The sequence below is a fragment of the Peromyscus leucopus genome, chromosome 19 (assembly GCF_004664715.2).
Source record: "Peromyscus leucopus breed LL Stock chromosome 19, UCI_PerLeu_2.1, whole genome shotgun sequence".
Classification (NCBI taxonomy): domain Eukaryota; kingdom Metazoa; phylum Chordata; class Mammalia; order Rodentia; family Cricetidae; genus Peromyscus; species Peromyscus leucopus.
This window is the reverse complement of record NC_051079.1, coordinates 3,171,042-3,192,722: the sequence shown is the minus strand read 5'-3', so window position 1 is coordinate 3,192,722 and position 21,681 is coordinate 3,171,042. Positions and strand designations below refer to the sequence as shown.

The following is a 21,681-nucleotide window of genomic DNA, read 5'->3' as shown; positions in this document are numbered from 1 at the left end:
GCCACGGTGTGTACACTTGCAATTTCTAGATCCACAGGAAATGTTACTGCATCTTCTTATAAATCCCCCCCCCCCACACACACACAATGATCAAAGGAGCTGAACCACATCATTGAGATTCTCTGCTGAGGGGCTGGAGAGATGGCTCAGTGGTTAGGAGCACTGGCTGCTCTTCCAGAGGACCCTGGTTCAATTCTCAGCACCCACGTGGTGACTCACAACTGTCTGTAACTCCAGTTCCAAGGGATCCAGTACCTCACACAGGTAAACCAATGTACGTGAAATAAAAATAAATAAATCATTAAAAAAGAAAAAAAAAGATGGCCCGCTGAGACACTGGCTGCCCTCATCACTACAGAGCACCAACTATGACCACTGATGTGGCTTTCAGTTCCAACCCTGTTCATAGTGGGAAAAGCGAGGTTTTGTGATGTCGGTGTCTCGGACTGGAACAGCCTCACCGTCTTTCCTCACAAATGAAGGCACGACTATTCCACCAACCATGCCAAATGAAGCCTGCAGTAGATGCAGCTAGGCTTTCAGGAAAGCAGTGTTCCGGGCTCTCAGACGTGGCTGGCTGGGCAGTGTTCCAGGATCTCAGGATCTGTGGCCCCACTGCACGTGCGCAGAGGAGAGGAGGCAGGATCTGCCTCTAGAGGGAGATACACGTGTGGCCCACAAGCCACTTCCTTTCCTCAGGAAGAAATGTTTAGCAGGGGAAAAAGCAGATTGTGACTCAGGGGACTCAGTGGCCTTCCTAGCTGGGTGGGTTTAACTGTTCTAGAAGCCATTCCCTGAGCTGGGCCCATAACTGCTATAGTTCCAAACACCAGTAAACATGAATAGCAAGTGCTCAGTGAGAACAGAATCATGAAGGGGGCATCAGCATAATGTCATTCAGCTTCTCCCATCTAGGTGGTAAGTTATAATCATACCTTCTTCCCATCCACCCAACTTCATACCCGTATTGGCATCAGAGATATTTTCCTCTTCCTCACTTCTAACATCTGCGAAGTATCCTTTGAACTTACTTCTTTAGACATGAAGTTTCTTTGCCAAGAAGGCATAAGAAAAGCAAGGCCCAAAGGATGTTGTGTAACTTCCCATTGTTTGCATTTGGAAAAGACACACAAGGATAAGTTCTATCCCTGTCATTCCGGAGAAGTGATGGAGGCAGGCTCAGAGCTGTGACCTGCTTAAGACTTCCCAATGTGCCGGAAGGACCTGCTTTATGTTTCCTGCGTAAAGCACCTGACATCAAATGTGTGCCGAAGACTTCATCTACAACCTTGTCACAAGTTATAACAAGCCTGGGGTGTGGACAAGGAGGGCTGCCTCGGAGAAGCCCTTTGTCGGATCAGCTGTATGACTCTTGAGAGGGTGAGGGTAAAAAGTGCTGGGGCAGCCCTGGCTCCGGAGCCCTCCCTCCCCTCCCGCACCCCCAAATCTCACTGCTATTTATCCTCCTCATTAATTAGATTCTGCATGGTTGGGTGTGTGTGTGTGCATCTTTAGGTGCCTTTCTGCTTCATAACAAAAATATCAAACAAAATGTGAAAGGTGAGGGGTCATGTGTTTATAAGGGCTTTGTGTTTGTTCCAATAATTTTGTTATAGTCCATTTACATACATATAGTTTGTTTGCATATAGATTATTTTTGTCCAAGAGTAGTTGACTGGAAGGATGTAAAACATCATTTTAAGTAAGTTTCTCTGTCATCATGTCCTCTGAGGGCAAAGGTCACATAGTTTCCTTTGCAGTAAAAGGGAACTGCATGTGAGCTTTATGTCTTCCTATGGGTCACAGCATTGGACAAGGCTCTCTCAGCAACAGGACATCCCACAGACCTGGGCACTCAGAACTCTAGCTTACCAGGAGGACTCCTTCCACCTGGATGCAAGTGATCCATGTCCCTGGTGTGATGGAGAATGGGTCTGCAAAGCCCTTCCCAGGGACAGTGACAAAGGCTGGCTCCTTACTCGGGGGAAAGGAAATCTCTTTGCTTTGAGAAGCATCTATCAGAAAGACAAATAGCAGTTGAAGATGTTAGTAGTGGTATCTGGTCAGGCTTCAGTTTCTTCAGGTTTATTAAATACACATGTATACTAATATCTACATACTTGACACAGAGTCAACCCTGTAGCACTAGCTGGTCTAGAACTCACCACAGAGCACACTGGTCTCAAACTGGTTATCCCCCTGCCTTTTCCCCTCAAGCTCCAGGATGACAGGTGCATATTACTACATCTGGCCAAGACTTATCTTTAGGAATGTATCTTCCAGATGTATGTATTCAGTATATTATATGGCTTGTTTGATTTCTTTTCTTGTTTGTGTATAGGAGATAACCATTTTTCATTTTTATTCATGAGCATACATTCACTTCGCAATTAGGAAATACCCCAGCTTTCTATTTACATGTTTCCGGGATGTATCGTGTATTTCTTCTGCCGACAAACAAACTCTGGTGCCTGAGTCTGAGGGGTCTTCTGGAGAGGAGATGTTTGCTCCAAATACCTGCAAGACTCTCAGTCTATAGACATTTACAAAGGTCCACTCTGTGCCAGGCCCAGGCTGTTTGAAGGCAATGCAGTGAACCTACAGCATGCATGGCCTCGCTCCCTGGGGACACGAGAAGTGAGAGACAGAGGTCAGAACGCAGAGTGAGATCGAAGCGCAGACAGCGGTTGTGGAGAGGAGAGGAGGCGTGTATGCCTTAGGAACACGTGACAGGGCACCCGATTCAGATTTGGAGGAAACTGTCTCAGAGAGCAGGAGAACAAGCCAAAACGTGTTCTAGTTGTGTGGACGGACAGAGGGCAGACCGCAATGACACCCAGGAGCAGAGGGGTCTGTGTGGACAGACAGAGGGCAGACCACTGACACCACCCAGGAGCAGAGGGGTCTGTGTGGACGGACAGAGAACAGACCACTGATAGCACCCAGGAATGAACAGAGGGGTCTGTTGGGATGAGCTTGGAGTCTACAGACTGTCCACTTAGACAGCTTGTTTCCTCTGGTCCACAAGGCTCTTACGGCATGAGGCCACAAATGCTCAGGCTCCTTGCATTAAAGAGAGCCCACTAGAGCTCTCTAGTGGCTGTGAGCTGCTTAGCCTCCAGCTACACATGTTTGGCTGACCCAACTCCATTACTTCCCTCACTTCCAACTCTGACATGCACGTGAAATAAGGATAGTTAACATCCCGATTCTGAGTCAGGTTTCCATTAGCACAGCGCTCTGTCCTTCTGGGATTCCAAATGATTTCTTGAGTTTGTTTCTGGGATTGGCTGAAGCCCTAATTCCATGGGTTTCCAGGCTCTGCCCCTGACTGCTGTGAGCTGTACCCTCTTCTGCTCAGGAAGTCCTCACCTCTGAAGGAAGTCTGCAGGGACTTCCTGTTTTCTGACCTTCATTTCAAAATTCCAATCCTCCTCCACTTCTCCTTGCTTGAAACCATGGGAGAATTCAGGGCAATAGGCCAATAGCTCCCAAATAATACCCAAAAAAAGGGGCACCCACTTCCCCATGAGTGAGCTGGACAGATCTGATTTTTATCACTAAAGGTATCATGACCTGTGGGGTTGGAGTCTAGCCAACATTTGAGCATTGTTATGTTGATTTTTTTTAACCAGAGTTAGAATGGGCTTTATTAGAAAGAAGAGGGAATAGGATGGAGAAGCCAGGCCTGGCAGAGAGGAAACACAGAAAGAGAGGCACAGAGAGAGATGCAGAGAGAGCTGTTATGTTGATTTTTAAAATGACAACTGATGGTAATTTAACAGCAAACGTAAAAGAAGCACAAAGTGAAGAGAAAGCAATGGTAACGGAGAGCATGCAAGAGAACCGGCCAATCAGGTGGCAAGGAAGGATGCAGGAGAAACGGCCAATCAGATGGCAAGGAAGGATGCAAGAGAACCGGCCAATCAGGTGGCAAGGAAGGATGCAGGAGAATCAGCCAATCAGATGACAAGGAAGGATGCAAGAGAACCAGCCAATCAGATGGCAAGGAAGGATGCAAGAGAACCGGCCAATCAGATGGCAAGGAAGGATGCAAGAGAACCGGCCAATCAGGTGGCAAGGAAGGATGCAGGAGAATCAGCCAATCAGATGACAAGGAAGGATGCAAGAGAACCAGCCAATCAGATGGCAAGGAAGGATGCAAGAGAACCGGCCAATCAGATGGCAAGGAAGGATGCAAGAGAACCGGCCAATCAGGTGGTAAGAAAGAGCATGCAAAAGAGCCATCCAATCAGATCTTGTCATGGGCTTAATGTTGTTTAAGGATGACGAACTTTGTGAAAACCAAAAGAATGCTATATTGATCCTTTCTCAATTGAAAAGAGGTGAAGCCAGGTTTAGAGGCTCATGCCTGTCTATCCAGCACTGAGAGGAAGAGCCACTCTGGGCTGTGTCATGGGACTTTGTCTCTAAAAACAAAAACACAGGTACAATAAAGAGGCTTGAACTTGTACCTACCCGACTGTGCCCAGGATGGATAAACAGTGATGCGGCCAGATACTTCTTCAGTTCCAGGGTTGACGTATCTCAGAATAATGTGGAACAAGGAGAGATTTGACTTCCTCACAGTCAATCTCATCCTCACTTCATTCTGAAAAGCACCCCCAAAACCATGAAGTGTAGAAAAGTGGCTGCGAAGAAATGCCACAAAAAGCAAAGCAGGGGCTTCTAAGTTTCCCTATTAGATGTGCAAGGCACACACACACGTGCACATGCATACACACTCAGTAAGTACCAAGTAATAGGTAGAACTAGGCAAGCCTAACAAGAAAGTCACTTACAGTTCCAGTGGCAGTGGAATACACTCCCTCAGCAACTAGGGTTCTCTTTTGACCTTTTTTTGTGACCAGGCAGACAGAGTGGAGTATTAGATGGACTAGTTTAAGAGAGTCACAGTGACGGGGTAACCACCACTGGCTGGGAAAATCAAAGTCAGGAGAGAAGGAAGGAAAGCATGTCACTTGACACCACCACTCATAGAGACCCTGCAAGCCCCAGTTCACACCACCATTCATAGAGAGACCCTGCAAGCCCCACTTCACACCACCACTCATAGAGACCCCTGCAAGCCCCACTTCACACCACCACTCATAAAGAGACCCTCTAAGGCCCACTTCACACCACCATTCATAGAGACCCCTGCAAGCCCCACTTCACACCACCACTCACAGAGAGACCCTGCAAGCCCCATTTCACACCACCACTCATAGAGAGACCCCGCAAACCCCATGCCTAACTCCACGTCTAAATGGCTGCAGACAGTAATGGTGGGGGCAAAGATGAAGGACCCCTAACACGTTTGTGGTAAAAACCTAGATGCAACTAAATATGCCTGTTTTGTCTGAGAGTGTTTTATCTCAAGCTTTTATCAATAAACAGTTAGCTTTTGAACTCGAGGAGGGGTCTGTGTGTTCCCACACTCTGGGGTCACACAACACTCTGTACGGATTAATAACACAAGTAAATTATAACTTATTTATTAAGATTCACTTGTTGTATGTGGATAAGCATTTTGCCTGCATATGTGTAGATGCACTGAGGTCAAAAGAGGGTGCAGGATCCCTGGACTGGAGCTGGGGATGCTTGGGGGCCACCATGCGCTCCGGACTGCCAAGCCATCCCTCCAGCCCCGAGAAGAAGTTATTTTTATTCAGAACCACAAACCAGTGTCCAGATCCAGCTGTGGTCCCAGGGAAGTTCACAAAGTGCTGGAATTTTCTTTCCTCCCTCTCCAGCTGGTTTGGGTTTGAGGAGAGGACGTGTGCTGAGTGAGGTACAAGGACAGCGAAGGCTAAATTCCAGGTGATCCCCAGCTCCGACACACGAGTGTGAACGGTGCCCATGTGGGAATTCCCGCCAGCCCTAAGAGTTTGGTTGAATTCATTTTAAGCTCTGACACCAATTGGGAAATAAATGCGCATTCAAAGAGTAAAGAAGATGGCCACGAAGGGCCACCACAGCTGCTCTGACCCAAAGACTGCTCACAGAGGGGATCGTTAGAAGTGGATTTCTTTGGGTCAACCAAATATTCTGTCAATCTTCAGACACCTGTGAGGACGCCTAGCCCGGGCTGTGCCAGCCACTTCCCATCAGGACTTGATAGAATCCACCATGATTTTATGAATAGTGAATGTCCACAGAAGAAACAGAATTGGGGACTGGAGCAGTCAAAGCTCTCAGAGAATGTAGTTTGTTCTCAGCACCTACGTGCCATAGCTCACAGCCTCCTGCAACTCCAGATTCCGAGGATCTCACACTCTCCTCTGGACTCTGCAGGCACCTGTGCTCACATGTGTGCACACCCCCAGTGCACCTGCGCTCACATGTGTGCACACCCCCAGTGCACCTGTGCTCACATGTGTGCACACCCCCTGGTATACACATAATTTAAAGTAGAATGAATCTTTTTTAAAAGCCTAGTGTGGTGGCACATGCCTTTAATCCAAGCTCTTAGGACAGGGGCAGGGGGAGGTCTATGAACTGAAGTTCGGTCTGATCTGCATAGTGAGTCCCAGGTTAACCAGGGCTACACAGTGCGACCCCGGGTGAAAAAGAAAGAAATTGAATTGGTGTGGATGCAAGAAAGGGGGAAATGCAGGGTGTCTCACAGTCCTGTCTGCTAAAGCCAGCTTCAGTCGGGGAGAGATGGCCAGGAAAGATCATCACAGGAGCTCCAGGAGAGCTGTGGGCTGACCTGGGTTCTCTATGACCTGCCAAGGCCAGCACTGAGTGACCACGGCCCCCAGATCCTTCTCTTCCTCTGATTTTCTCTATCTAGAAGCAGCTTGAGGAGATCAGCCTTGAAGAGAAGTTCAAAGACTTGACATGTTTGGCTATAATATTGCATAAGTGCTCCAGATAAACAAACAGTGTACACATCTCTTATTCCACCGTGAAGGCAAGATGGATGGGCTCAGCAAAGAAGAGTGGAGGGAAGGAGGAAGGAAAGGAAAGCTATGCACCGCCAAGCACATCGTTACCATGGTCTCCACTCAGGGAGTAATCGAGTTTGAAAAGCACCGCCCCCAATCGGCGACACCACGCAGTGGGAGTGACACACAGCTGGTATTATGGCATCTCGGAGGCCAGTGCAGGCCAGCCTGAGCCATACACAGGACTGTCGGAGGAAGAGGAGGAGGAGGAGGGGGAGGAGGAGGAGGAGGAGGGAGGAGGAGGGGGGGAGGAGGAGGAGGGAGGGGAGGAGGAGGAGGAGGGGGGAGGAGGAGGGGAGGAGGAGGAGGAGGAGGAGGAGGAGGAGGGGAGGAGGGAGGAGGAGGAGGAGGAGGAGGCTAGCTTTTTTAGAAGTCTTCAAGTCAACTCATTTTTATTTCCCAAAATGGCATTAAAGAAAAATGGCCTCTATGTTTTAATATAGTCTAATACCATTTAAGAAATTTCCCTCTATCTACGAAAAGCCTCCAGAGACAAATACTTTATTTCTTCATTTTTCTGATTTAGTGGCCAAATTATAGTAGCAATAAACTGTGAAATCCAAGTATATGCTTATTAATTAAAATCTTTCCCTATCCTAAATCCCAAGCCTAGCCTTCAAGCCAACCCTGGCCAGTACTCTGGAGAAAATGAATCCTGGAATAGGTCTCAGGGCAGTGTGGCTTTTAGGCCTGTGAGGGTGTTGTGGGCACACACAGGGGTCCCCTGCAGTGAGCTGTGGCCCTCTGGCTGCATACCTGTACCGAGCTCATCGGGGCATATCCTCTCCAGCTAAACTCAGGGAATACCATGGGATCAAATCCAAACCGCAAGTCTCTTCCATCAGGTCCAGTGCCATCCTCAACCTCATGCTTCATGTGGTGCAAATCCGGGAAATAGTAGTTCTTTTCGGGCCTTCACAAATCACAAGGAAACGTGGACATAAGAAGTTAGGTGCGTCGGTAATCCCATGTCCTCTCCTAATAGACACTGAAGGAATGCTGCCAGCTGACAAAGCGCATTTCATAAGAACAGAGGGAGGATGTTCCCACTGCTGCTCTAAATGATTCTTTCATTCGGGAAAACGCTGGCACAGAGCACACTCAATACCCGCTCATTCCAAGCACTAAATTGAGGAAGTCATTTAGCACAAGTCATGAGGTCCTCAACATACCCTCGACTATGTTCTGATGGTTGCCAACAGTGAAAATCAAATATCTGACTTACTATTGGCTCACTCATATTCACATATTTTACAACATCAGTAACTGTGCCAGGCACTGTCCTAAGCATCATCATATAATACCTTATATATTAAACACACATAATTTTTACTATAGTCTTAGTGTGCTTGTGTGTTCTTGTGTGTGTTTGTACGTGTTTGTGTGTGTGTGTGTGCACAGATGAGGAGGACTTATGGAGGTCTGAGGACAACTTGCTGGGTTGGGTCTCTCCTTCCACTGTGTGGGTCCTGATGATTGAACTCGGGTGGCCGGGCTTGGCAACAGATGCCTTTCTCCTCTGAGCCCTCTGTAGTTAATGGGTGGGTTCCTTTGACAAGCCCAATTGTGGCAGTCACAGAGAATGCTCAAAAACGTCCCATGCTATGTGGCCTCCACACCCAAACTACTCGTGTTCTTCAAATCAATATACATGCCAATCTGGTAAGATGGGTAAGGAGCTAATAACAGTTATTGGATTTAAAGAGATAAAGATCCGCCAGTCAATGGGATAAAAGCCACGCGACTGTACTGTGAGCACCGAGGAATGCTCGCATCCCCTCAGAGGATGGACAGCAATCCAAGAGGGGGTTTGTTCCAGCAACTTAGCAATTCATCAGGAACCCATTCTAAAGAATTAATGCAAACATGTCTAAAACAGGGAGCAAGATTATAAATTAAATAAATTATAAAATATTCTATAGGCATTAGTATTTTGAGGACGTTTTGAATTTACAAGAAATGCTTATGATATGTACAATTGGAAAATTTGATTTTAAAACTTTGCATAAAAAATGTCATTGGCCCCTGACTGAGAAAGAGCATAGCCAGGTGGCCCTGACTTTCAGAATCCAAGTGTTGGAGACAACTGAGGGACAGTCACAGCCAACTGCACTCAGAACTACTCCAAAGAATGCTTTAACTAATCTGTTGATGGAGCAGGTGGAGAAGGTGCATGAGATTTTGAAAACCTTGCCTTTCTTGGAGTTTCAGCATATGACTGAAATCCAGAGTTTAGATTTCAATTTCCCCTCCTTCCACTGAGGAAACGCTTACTGTAGGATCATCACCCAGAGACGCATGAGCACACAGTCCCCACTCCAGGTCTCTGTCCTTCTGCTTTTGTTTTTAGCACTCCTTTCCAGCTGCTTCTGTGTCAAGACTTTCCCCACCGCCTTATTCTAGTACCCGACTGACTTCACTCCCTCACTCAAGGGAGACAAACCGGAACTGAATGTCACTGCTCCAGAAGCCTGGGCCTCTGTGTCTGGTGCCTCCATGCTGTGGCTTGTAGAGAGGCTCCAGCTTCCAGCGGGCACGGTGCACACTGGTTTCTTACACCTGTTTGCTTCAAGCCTGGGGACTCCAGGGTGCAGGGGCTTCGGAGCTTACAGCACAGAGCTGGCGTCTATGGGCATCCAATCTCCTGTTCTAACTAGCGCGCGGTCACGTGTCCAGGCTCTAGTCATAGCAACAGCGTCATCCGCCTCCTTAGGATGCTTCCCTCTTCTCTACCCCAGGATCAGCACAGTCAGGGAAACGGGAGGACACTTCCCCAAGACTCACCTCCGGCACTCTTTTCCCACAATGTGCTCCCGGCACTGGCATTCTCCTGAGGGCCCACTGCACATGGTGGTGAGAGACCCACCAACGTCACACTGACACCCTGAAAGTCAAGAAACAGCTGGGTTACTGCCAGATGTTTTCCTCCCCGTGAGAAGACAGCTCTGATATTCTCTGCACTGATGGCTGCTTTCTTTCCTCTGCCATACCTTAAATCAGGCAGGGATGTCCCAAACAAAAATGGCCTGTCCCCTCAAAGGTCTACCTCTGATTTCAAGAAGTGTGACTATAGGCCAGCAGGTGGGTATGCTGTTGCCCAGTGGAAGGTGAGGCCAGGAGTTAAACATGGTTAAGTAGCCTGGGAAGAGGGATCAGTGAATGAAGTGCTTCCCACACAGACATGGAAAGGAAGAGGGATCAGTCAGTGAAGTGTTTCCCACACAGACATGGAAAGGAAGAGGGATCAGTGGATGGAGTGCTTCCCACAGACCGGGAAAGAGTAATGTTACGAAGGGTGCAGAGACAGGAGGATCCCTGGAACGATTGATCGGGGATAGTCAAACTAGCAAGCTCCAGACTCAGTAGAACGGGGTGGAGATAAGTGAGGGGGTGCCTGCCATGGACCTCTGGCCTCCATGCACAGAGGCACACACATCCATGAACATGACACACACATAAAAGGAACAGCACGGCTGTAATAATGTTCATGAGGAGGCCCATGTGGAAGTCTGGAGCAGCCTCACACACTAGCCACTTCTAGAATTTCATGATTCAATAGAACTCTAAATCTAAGTATCTATCTCTTTAGACAATAGATCTATAGCTTCCAGGTGACTAACTCTTGGGGTTAGCTAATATTGCATGGGCCCTCCATCCCAAGTATGCATTTTGGAGTTGATCCTCCAGTGTGCTGGTAGGAGAGAAGAGGAGACAGCACTCTTGGAGGTTCACTGCAAGAATCAACTGAAGGCCTGGCCGAGTTCTCAAGAAGAGTGTCTCAGCGCCATCCCTGAAAGCCAGCCGCCGCTGGTCAAGGCAGGATCTGGCCGCCTGCGTCCTCCACCTTGCTCGAGCCCTGCTGTACACGTTCACCTTGACAGCCGAAGTAATTGCTCTTCTCCAGAGCAAAGTATCCGTCTTCGCAGGCATCGCAGGCATCGCCAGTCACGTGAGCTTTGCAGCTGCAGTCGCCGTCTCCCTGGAGAGCAAACGAGCCAGGTGGCAGCGTTTGAGACGTAGGACTTAGCAACCTTCAGGGTGGGAAACAGGCTCAGCACACAACAGAAAGCACTGGAGCCAGGATGGGAAAAGTATGCCCGTGGCCAGGATGACTAGTGAGGGGCTGGAACCCTCCTCCAGGAATCCCACGGTCAACCACAGCAGCATCCTCCAGTTATCACATGACCAACGGCCCCTGTTACCTGCCCACACTCTCCAATTCCACTCACTGTCCCTGCCTCGTGGCACTGGCATTCTGTGAAGACAAAGGAGAGTGTCTGTGAGCCAGGGGTTTCACAAGAACTGTTCCCTGCCCTAGGGACATCACATGTCTACAATATAACTCGGTGGTTGGCCTTCCCTGTGGACCTAAGCAACATCCAGCCTGCACTTCTGGGTTCTAAAATGGGATTGCTTTCTGAGGTTAGTTAGGTTAGATAGACAGGTCAATCAATAGGACCCATCTAGAGAAATGGCTGGCTTATGGCTACTCCAGCACAGAGTTTATAAAGGTTTCCAGTGCTAAGGTCATTATTGACGTCTCTATAAAAAGACACTCTAACCCTAAGATAGTCGCTTCACTTAGACATTTTACTTAAGTGTTTTAAACTTGGTATCTGGCTTTACTAACTGTAGAAAACGAAGGTGCAGTAGTATATGCCATTGCTATAATATGTGCATAAGTAAGCCGGAGAGAGCGGTCTATAAGAACAAAGAGCAGACAGGCATTTATCAAGCGGCTGCCTTGGCAAATAACAAAATTCACATGGGAACCGTAGAGATAAGTCTTTCTGTGAAAACGACAGAAGTTCTGCCCGCATGGAGGTGGGGACACCGAGCATCATGCAGCATGTCGAACACATCGAACAGGTCTAACAGAGTGCTCTCTTGTCGACGTGGGCACCGAGGAGACAAAGGGAAGAGGTAACGGCATGGCAGGGCGGTAGAGGAGACCGCGCACCTGAGCATCCGCTGGGATTTTCTTTGGCCAGATTCCAGTATAAAGGTTTGCAGACACTGCACGTAGGGCTTGCGACATGGAGCTTGCACTGGCAATAACCCTGGAAACGAGAATCAGACTGACACTTGGCATCTCAAAATTAAGATCTGTTTCAAACGCGTGCTTTTGAGCAAAGCTTTGTCACCAAAATTAAGTTTGACCATGAAAAATAAGTCAAGGAGTTCACTAAGGCACAAGGTTGCTTTAAAGAGTCTTCTGAACTGCAACAACAAGAACAAAGGTTTGTTTTTATTTGTACATTTGAGTGTTTACCTGCATGTATGTATGCTCACTATGTGTGTGCCTAGTGCCCAGGGAGGCCAGAAGTAGAGGACCTGATCTCCTAAAACTGGAGTTAAGGATGGCTGTAAGTCACCACGTGGGTGCTGGGAATTAAACTTCCTCTGTAAAGTAGTGAAAGCTCTTAACTATGGAGCCATCTCTCCAGCCCCTGAACTTTTTCAGTACGCACTTACATTTCACATGGATAACCAACAAATGTGGTTAAAAGCTGTCAGAAAATACAGAGAAGGAAAATCTGAAGATCTCTCTTGTTTGAAACATTGTGATGTCTGAGAAGATGGTTCAGTCACTAAAAATGCTTTCCTTGTAGGTATGAGGGCCCAAGTTTGATCCCCAGAACCCACATTTTAAAAGCCAGACATGATGGGCAAGGGGTTCCAGTACCGGGACGTGAAGACAGGCAGATCTTTGGGACTCACTGGTCAGAAGCTTAGCCTACTTGGTAAACTGTGAGCCAGTGAGACCTGTCTCAAAGAAGATGGTGGATGATCCCCAAGGAATGAGATCCTAGGTTGCCCTCTAACCCCCAAATACACACATGTGTACAGGTACCCATACCTAACGTGCATACATACATATGCTTGTGTGTGCACACACAAACCGTGCCAGTATCTGTTAATGCTGTTACACTGTAGACTATAAATTTATTGAAATTTACACTGATGCTCTGAGTGTTTTTATGAGATGTCAAATTCCTCTGTGGCTTCAGTGTTATCAAACCCCACAGTAGGACCAGCAGGACCTCCTGCCACTTGTCCTCCAGGCTCTGCTGTCCCTTCCTAGGTTGTGAGGCCACGAAGAGGAGGAAAAGTCCTAAGCATCCTAGGAGATTGTTCAAAGCATCACAGTATGCGCTTGGAATAAAACAGAGACTGAGTGATGGTTTTGTGAATGGCCAGCTTTATGTCACAAGTTCTTGGGCAATGATTGAGCCTGGATGGCTCTTCATGATGGTAACACCCTAACAGAAACCTCCAGGAATAGCTAACTCTGGGACTCTAGGATACAAAATCTAAATAAACCTTATTCTTTTGTTTAAAAAATGTAAACATCACAAACTACATATACATCTTTAAAAAGAACCATGGCCTCTTTAAGCAATGGATCTGTGTCTTACGTTAATTTCAGGAAGTTTCCACATGGTTAGTCTTGACCTTTTACATAGATCCCCCTACTTACCAAGCTGGAGTCAACGGTCCCAGCTGGGTCACAAATACTGCTGGATCCTGTATATGATTTAGAAATGTTACAAATGTCTGGCTGATGCTTTTGATACTTCAAAAAACTTTAATTTTGCTTTTTCAAAGTGCGCCTACATTTGTTTTTGATAGCTGAGTGTCAAAGCCTGTGTGTGCCTCACACTAAGGCACACCTGGCGGTCTTTATGACATCATCTGTCACTCAACAACTCTGCCCTGCTTGGGAATACACCTGCCTTCCTTTGTTTAATGTTTTCTATATTTTATTTTTAATGTATATTTTAACTTATTTTTGAAAATTACATGCAATATTTTGATCATAGTCTTTCCTCTCCATCAACTCCTCCCAGATTGCCTCCTACTTCCCTACAAAACGTCCTTTCTAAGGGAAGTTAGAACTGAAATTTTTAGCATCTTTAGAATTGTCCAGAAGAGGGCGATATTGCATTTCTTTTTTAATATTAAAAAATTTTTTTCTTAATTGTGCAGCAAAAGAAGTTACAGAATTCCTAAGTTCATTTTGTAACTGGGAGATAATTATCATCAGCCCCTGTCCCCACGAGCACTAACGAGCACGAACGTTCTTGGTGACTCCTCGGGTGTGCTTCCCACCTTCGCCTGCAGAGGCTGTAGCTGAGCACTTGCTAGTCTCGGCATCACCCTGACAGCAGGTTGGTCGAGCCTGCTTCTCAGGCTGGGTTTCGTCATTGAAACATATCCACAACTGGATCATCTGTCCTTACAAACGGCCCCTTAGCTTTTCACCTTCCTTTCTCCTTTGTTACGTTTGCCTCAGTTTCTCATGATGTCTCCCTTCCCCCTCACTCTCTGATCCATTTTTCTCCAGCAGCTCCACACCCCACTTTCTCCTTTTGTTTTCCACACTGACCATGGCCAGCCCAGGGCTCCTCCAGGATGGCCGAGGTCACTCTCCAGCTCCAGCACATTCATGACTACTCTGCCTCTGCCACAGCACTTACAGCCTGAGGCCTTCTGGGGACAAGCCCTGTCACTGCCCCCTGTGGTTTCTACCCCCAGGAAAATCTGCTCTGCAGCATGCTGATTGAGAAAGTTCTGGAAAACGTTGTGTGCTCTTCTACCTGGTTCCACCCAGCTCTGAGTGTCACCAGGAGCAGGAGGGCACCCACAAAATCCACATTCTCCTGATGGAAAGTCAGCACAAGGGACCTCTGCAATCCCCAGGTGGAGCCGGGGTACACCCTGGGGCTGCCCACACAAAGAGTTTGGGGGAAATGTGGGCAGCTCGTGTGCTGGGGGAAGGACAGACCACAGCACTCAGCCCACAGCAAAGATCCTGCGCAGCCCACATCGGCACTGAAGCCACTGGGGACAGAAGGCTTGACTGACGCCTTGGCATGGCCGGGGTGTGAGGGGTGCCAAACCAAGGCAGGGGCAGGCTCCACTGGGCCACCTTCACCGTGCTGATGCAGAGAAGTGATGTGTGAACCAAGAAACCCAGGAATTTTATAAATGGGATTTAAATTCTTCTCACTAGGCACTAGCTGTCTCTGAGGTTGAGCGTGTGATGGATGTGTGTTCAGTGAGGTTGGCCAGGGCAGACTGAACCAAATATCTAGGGTGGCTAGAGTCAATCTGGAGAAGACTGGCCAAGCTTCTCGGAGAGGCTGCCTACACCTACTCAGATGAGAACCATGCCTCCAACACGCTGCTAGCTTCCTTACCTCGGCAGTAGGGGAAGTCGTAGGCTCCTGAGAGACACCTGTCACACTGCCTTCCTGTCACGCCAGGCAGGCACTCACACTGGCCAGTCACCGGGTCACAGGGTACTGGATAGGATCCAATGGTCGAGCACTGGCAAGCTGTGAGAAATAGCTTGATCAGACAATACAGGGCAGTGTCTGGGTGGGACCCCTGGGAGGGCCAGAAAGACACATTCAAGTTCCAGATTCATGTCTTTGATTGAACTAAGCCTCAGTTTCCCGTCTCTTAAACGGACCTGATACTGGCATCTACTTGCTAAGGATTGAAGAATCCTTGACATATGAATGATGTTCCTGCCATAGGCAAAGAGCCTTTGAGGGGGTGAGACCGAGACCATGCTGTCTGCTTTCATTCCCAGCAGGGTGTGGGCCTATCTGGGACTTACTCTGATAGGGCTTTTTAGTATGGATGACAGTAACTGGCAAGTGTTTGATCTGCTGTCACTGTAGTCATAAACTCACCGAGGGACTGGAATGAGGTTGGTCTCCTCATTCACAAATGAGGACCTGGGAATCCAACAGGCCATGCCACTTTCTCTGAGATACACAGTGGCAGACCAGAGAGTGTATATATCACCATCTATGTCCACCATGCCAGCGGACAGCGATCAGCGTTCCACTGTACTTCATGGTAGCATGGCTAGGTGTTGTGTTGCAGGAAAATATAAAAATACACATTCCTGATCTTGAGTAGTTCCAGAAGAGGAAGTAGAGAATTAGTGACAGTGTGAAGAGCCCTACCCCACACAAAGCTATGTATGAAAAATGTGCCTGATGCCACTCGACCAACTGTTGGCAGGCACCCCAACAAGGACATGATACCTGGCTGCTGTCTCTACCAGGGCTCCTTCCTGGCCCTGTGGCCCCACCAAGCCTGTCTGTCTGTCTGTCCAGGGCTCCTTCCCGGCCCTGTGGCCCCACCGAGCCTGTCTGTCTATCTGTCTGTCTGTCTGTCTGTCTGTCTGTCCAGGGCTCCTTCCTGGCCCTGTGATCCCACCAAGCCTGTCTGTCCCCCCCTGTCTGTCTGTCTGTCTGTCCAGGACTCCTTCTTGGCCCTGTGATCCCACCAAGCCTGTCTGTTTGTAGATTAAGTTCCTACCTTGTGTAGATTCTGAGGAAACGTCCTTGCCCTCTGTGACTGCTGTTTTTATGAGTCAGCCAGGCCAGGCCATAGTAACCAGATGTTTGATCAAACACAAGTATCAATGTTGCTAAATGTGTTTTTCATATGAGATTAACGTTCAAATCAGTAGACTTGCTAGACAGAGTATACATGCCTGTAATCTCAAAACTCTGGGAGACAGAGGCAGGAGAATTCCTGCAAGTTTTCAGGTCAGCCTGGGCTATACAGTAAGTTCTGGGATAGCCTGATCCTATTATATCCCTTCTGTCTCACATACACAGACACTCGTACAGACAGAGAGAGAGACAGACACACGCAGGCACAGACACATAGACACACACAGAGAGACAGACACACAGACACACACAGTAGATTTTAAGAAAATCAGATTATATTCCATGATGTAGCGAGGCTTTATCAAATCAGGTCAAGGCCCTTACAGAAAAAAGACTGTTCCCCTGAAGGTGTTCTGCCTACAAACAGCCTTTAGATTCAAACTACAAAAATGTCTATCCCAGGTCACTAGTCTGCTGGCTTTCCTTACAGATTCTGAACCTAACAGCTAAATGCATAATTGTGTAACTAAATCAGTCTCTCCTTTCTCCCTTTCTCTCCTCTTCTTCCTCTCTCTTCTCTCTCTCTCTCTCTCTCTCTCTCTCTCTCTCTCTCTCTCTCTCTCTCTCTCTGTATGTTTGCCCATGTGAGGTGGATCAGTTTCTCTGGAGTCAAACACAGATTTTGGTTTCTTTAAACTGTTACCAGTGCAGATATAGTCTGCTCTCTTGAGGGACAGACTCTGATGAGTGCATTCTGAGTTGGTGTGGGAGCTTCTGAAATAAAATGGCTTTCTAGCCTGACTACAGAAGCATTATTGACTGTGTCCTTCAATGACAAGATCTGTGACAATCCATACCTTGGTGTGATAACACAGATGCAAACACATATGAAGTCAATATTCTAAGTATTTGATAACTGAGAGGGTTTTGTTTTGTTTGTCCACTAATGAGTAAATGACATTAGCTGGTTGTTTCTTATTGTGCTGCACAGAGTAAAGGCAGAACAGAAGAGTTCCAGAATTTGAATGCTCAGCTCACACACAGCATAAATGACCCCATATCTTGCATGTCTTTCCCAGAGGAGGCCCCAGTCTTCTGCAGCCTCCAGGCAGAGGTTACATGGAGGAGCTCTCATCCTGGACTGGCAGAATTACAAAAAATCGAATTCTCAGCCTTGCAAAGTATCTGTAGGAAGAGTCAAGGAAGGACGAGCATAATCACCATTGTCAACGTGGTGGGGCTTGGAACCACCTAGGAAGCACCCCTAGGCTGCCGGGGGTCTTTCTAGAGAGATGTAACTGAGAAGGAGGCACAGTCTGAATGTGGGTAGTAACATCTCCTGTGCTGAGGACTCAACTGAAAAAAAGGTGTGAAAAGAGGAATCGCTGGGTATCAGCATCGATTCCCCCCACTTCCTGACTGTGGATGCAATGGGAGCGGCCCACCCTGTGCACGCCTCCATGCCTTCCCCGCCATGATGGATGGCCCCCTCAACCGGGAGCCAGAGAAGACTCTTCCATCGGAAAGCTGCTCGTCGGATATTCCGTCACAGCAGCAGCAAGAGTGACAGACAGTCTTGCAAGTTGGGAAGATCAGGATGCAGACAAGGACACTGAGCCCCTCCATCCCATGAATCTGTTTGTCAGTAGAACAGCCACTCTGCCAGCATCTGGGAGAATCACCTGTTTTGCTTACTGAAACTGCAGTTGCCTTGAAGAAGTAGCTGCTTTGCAAAGACTGAGATGCCACTCAGGACCCACCCACCACCCTTGTTTCCCTCTAGACTGCTCGCTAGACTCAAACCCCAATAAGCCCTAAAAGTGGGGTCCACGATGTGGCTCACAAGGAGGTGTGCTACATTTCAAAACAACTTTGAGTATGTGTTTTCCAATTTAAATAGGCCTGTAATATTATACAAGGATTCCCTCATATAATATTAATTAAGTATTATTATATTAATATAATATATAATAATAAATATAATACTATTAATATTATATTAATTAATATTAATTGATATTAATTAGGAATGTGGGAACCAATGCCATGGAACTAGAAAACTTAAATGCAGGGCAGCTCCTGGGAGAGCAGGAGTCAAATGTCTGTGCCTAATAACCACCCAAATCAAGAAGGATGGAGTTACCATGACAGACAAGAGAGTCAAAGTGGCCCAGCAAAATCGACCCCCCACCCCCCCCAGGGACCCAGGGTGTTGCTCGTCCACTGTGTGTCCCTGGACGTGAAGCTGCTGGATTCTTACGTGATCTGTTCAGAGGCACAGCTCTAGGAACGACAAAGACCAGCTCCAAGTGTAAGAACAGAGAATCCCATCCCAGTAACGAATTCCCAGATGAGCCAGTTTACAGCCCCCAGAATTCCTAAGTGATGGGGAGTCTAGATCCTTTTGAGGAAGGCGCTCACCACACTGCCCCACATTTTCAGTTCATCTCTTTCCCAGCCTTCTCCAAAGAGGTCCATGGCCTTTCAACACAGTCCCTGTGCTTGGGGGAAAGAAAGTTATCAGAACTTCCAGAGGTTATTGGAAGCTGGCACTGAACTGACACTAATTTTAGGAGACCACAAATGTCACCATGTCACTACTGCCTCAGTATGGAGGTCAGGTGATCAATGAGGTTTACCTCACATCCACCTCTCAAACCTGTCCTATGGTCATTTCCCCAGTTCCAGAATTTATAGCTAGAATAGATAACCCATCAGCTGCCAACATAGTCACAGTGATAATGGGGAGGTCAAGTGGAGGTCATTAGACAGACAGGCTCTCCAGATGGCAATGTGTGCCCTTAGTGTGCCCAGAATGTGATGTTGTTTCTTGAACAACCAGGATGCATGGGTCCGGGAAGCAAAGCATGGGAGTTGGCACAGCATCACTCCCCATTACCCAAGGGACCCTCTTGGCTTCCCATCCTGTCCCAATTTGTGCTCAGTGGACCTATAGGCATTGTTTCCACAGAGAAGGGCGTTTCCACCAGGGAACCCACAGCCATTCCACTGAATTAGAACTTCACAATCAGCAAAGGTGGAGGTGATCATTTTCCTTGATGGCTAAGGGGGACACAGGGCTGCTACACCACCACGGAAGGAAGGAGAACTCGTCTGGAGTACAGGCGATCCTGTATCATGTCAGGCAGAATCATGACCTTGTTATAGATTTTATTCAGAGATAAGGTGTGGTGTAGAGACACGTGCTGTGGGATAATCCCTTTGTACACTATAAATATGTTATCGCTCTCATTGATGAGTGTCAAGGGAACAGGGGACCAACTGTGTCAGTTTTAGGAGCCATTCTGGTTAGGGCACAGAGTTCCCAGGTGTTTGGCTAGACCCCAGGGAGGAGGTTTAGATGAAATTAGCATTTCAATAGGCAGACTTGGGTAAAGCAGATGACCTTTCATTGTGTGTGTGAGTGCCACCCATTCCACCAAAATCCTCTAGAGGAAAGACTGAGCACTTCCTTAAGAAACGAAAAGCACTCCTTCTCCAGACATGTCTTCTGTCTTAGCGGGGGTGGGGTGGGGGTGTGCATCAACTCTGCTCCACCCTGCCAGCCTGCACTGTGGATTTCAGACCTTCCAGCACCCACTGCCCAGAGCCAGCCCCTTACAGTAAACCTCTCTGCACACACCCATGCCGGGTTCCAGGCGAAGCCTGGCCAGTTCAGGCTCGCTCTTCTGCTTCTGCCTCAGGGGAGTGAGTACAAACAGAAAGGGAGCGGGAAGGTGTCGGGGCAGCTGCCTGGCACACAGGGTGCCCCTCTACTGCATATGGGTGGCACAGACACTGGCCCTTAGGGCCACGGAAGCTGCCCCAGGACATGCGGCCACACACTGGAGGTGAAAATGAAGACTTGACCTTAGACACACGTGCTGTTTTAAATGGTGAGTCACCCCATCTGCCGCGGTCTTTTCATTTTACTCCAGCCGCTCTCCAAGCTGCCAGATTCCAACACCAACACTGGCAGCCCTCTCCACATTCTTGGCAACACCACGGCAGGCCTTTGGAACAGCCTTATTCTTTCCTTTGTTTTAGTCTGGGTCCTTTGAGTTTCTGAAGCATTAGCTTCTCCCATCCACCCCACATTGTTTCGGGCCTCAAACACTTTTACTCCCAAGGTGTATAAAACTAAGACAGACTGAGCATCACCTGTATCAGAAGGGTCTCAGACATCTGCATGTATGTAATGAGGCTTCTTAGGGATGGGACTGGAGTCTAAACACAAATCCATACGTCATATATGGAACTCTCTGTGTAGACCAGGTTAGCCTTGAACTCTTGGGGAGATCTGCCTGCTTCTGCCTCCCAAGTGCTTAGATTAAAGGCATGTGCCCCGTGTCCAGCCTTAAACAAAAATTTTAATACACATCTATCTTGGCTGTGACCTCTCTCATGATGTCTGATGTAGAAATGTCTTCTTTTCTGACCCACAAGCTTCTGATTCAGGAACAGGGAGATAGCTCAGGGATAAAAGCGTTTGCCACACAGGACTGATGAGCAGAGTTCAGTTCTTCCACGTAAGCATGGAAGGAGAGAACTGACTCGGCAAGTTGTCCTCTGACCTTTACATACATGCCCTAGCATGCATGTGCTCCCTTGGCATGCTATCACACACACATATAATAATAATAATAATGATAATAATAATAATAATAACAATTTCAAAAGTATATTTTCAAATATTTTGGACTTTTTAATTTTCAGGTTAGAGCTGCTGAACCTGTAAGAACAAACGTTCGAGTGGTCAGGACCTGACCTCATGCTCGGCCATCATGCCCTCCACTGTCTCCAAGCCCAAGCACAGTCCTAATCCCCCGAGAATGCCAAACATGACTACAAAGGGAATATGAGTGACCCTAGAAATCCTAGTTTGAGTCCTAACCTGAACATGTCCCTGATGGGTGTTACCTTGAACCTTGCAACCTGGTCACCAGACAAGTATTACCGTGAATCGGCCACTCTCTTCACCTCATGACAACACAACCCAGACAAGAAGCAGATTAAAGTGCACGGAGCCCCTTATCCCAGAAGTGATGTTTTCATTGCCCAGGATTTGGGAGTTCTTCCTTCCTCATAGGAAAATAGATTGGTACCTAATCAGTCAAAGCCATGAAGCCAACAATAGGTCCCACAATATACATCACAATCCACTTCTCTGGAACTGGACGTTGGAGAAGTTAAACCTTAGGACCTTCAAAGCCTTTCCAAGTAACCACTTCAGACGTTTTCTTAGGAAAAAAATGAACTACAGAATGCAGGGTCAGTTTGAGCAATGCTGCACAGAACCTGGCCCC

At 47.6% G+C, this 21,681-nt stretch overlaps 1 protein-coding gene across 1 annotated transcript in view; it reads right to left on the bottom strand.

Annotated features, from left to right (window-relative positions):
* The window catches only part of Lama3 (laminin subunit alpha 3), a 226,397-nt gene that overhangs the window by 119,775 nt on the left and 84,941 nt on the right, over nt 1-21,681 (bottom strand). The window contains 9 exon segments of the mRNA XM_028876683.2: nt 1,873-2,015; nt 4,480-4,612; nt 7,710-7,866; nt 9,738-9,837; nt 10,827-10,932; nt 11,156-11,208; nt 11,914-12,013; nt 13,435-13,481; nt 15,158-15,295. Coding sequence (XP_028732516.1) covers nt 1,873-2,015; nt 4,480-4,612; nt 7,710-7,866; nt 9,738-9,837; nt 10,827-10,932; nt 11,156-11,208; nt 11,914-12,013; nt 13,435-13,481; nt 15,158-15,295 — 977 coding nt within the window.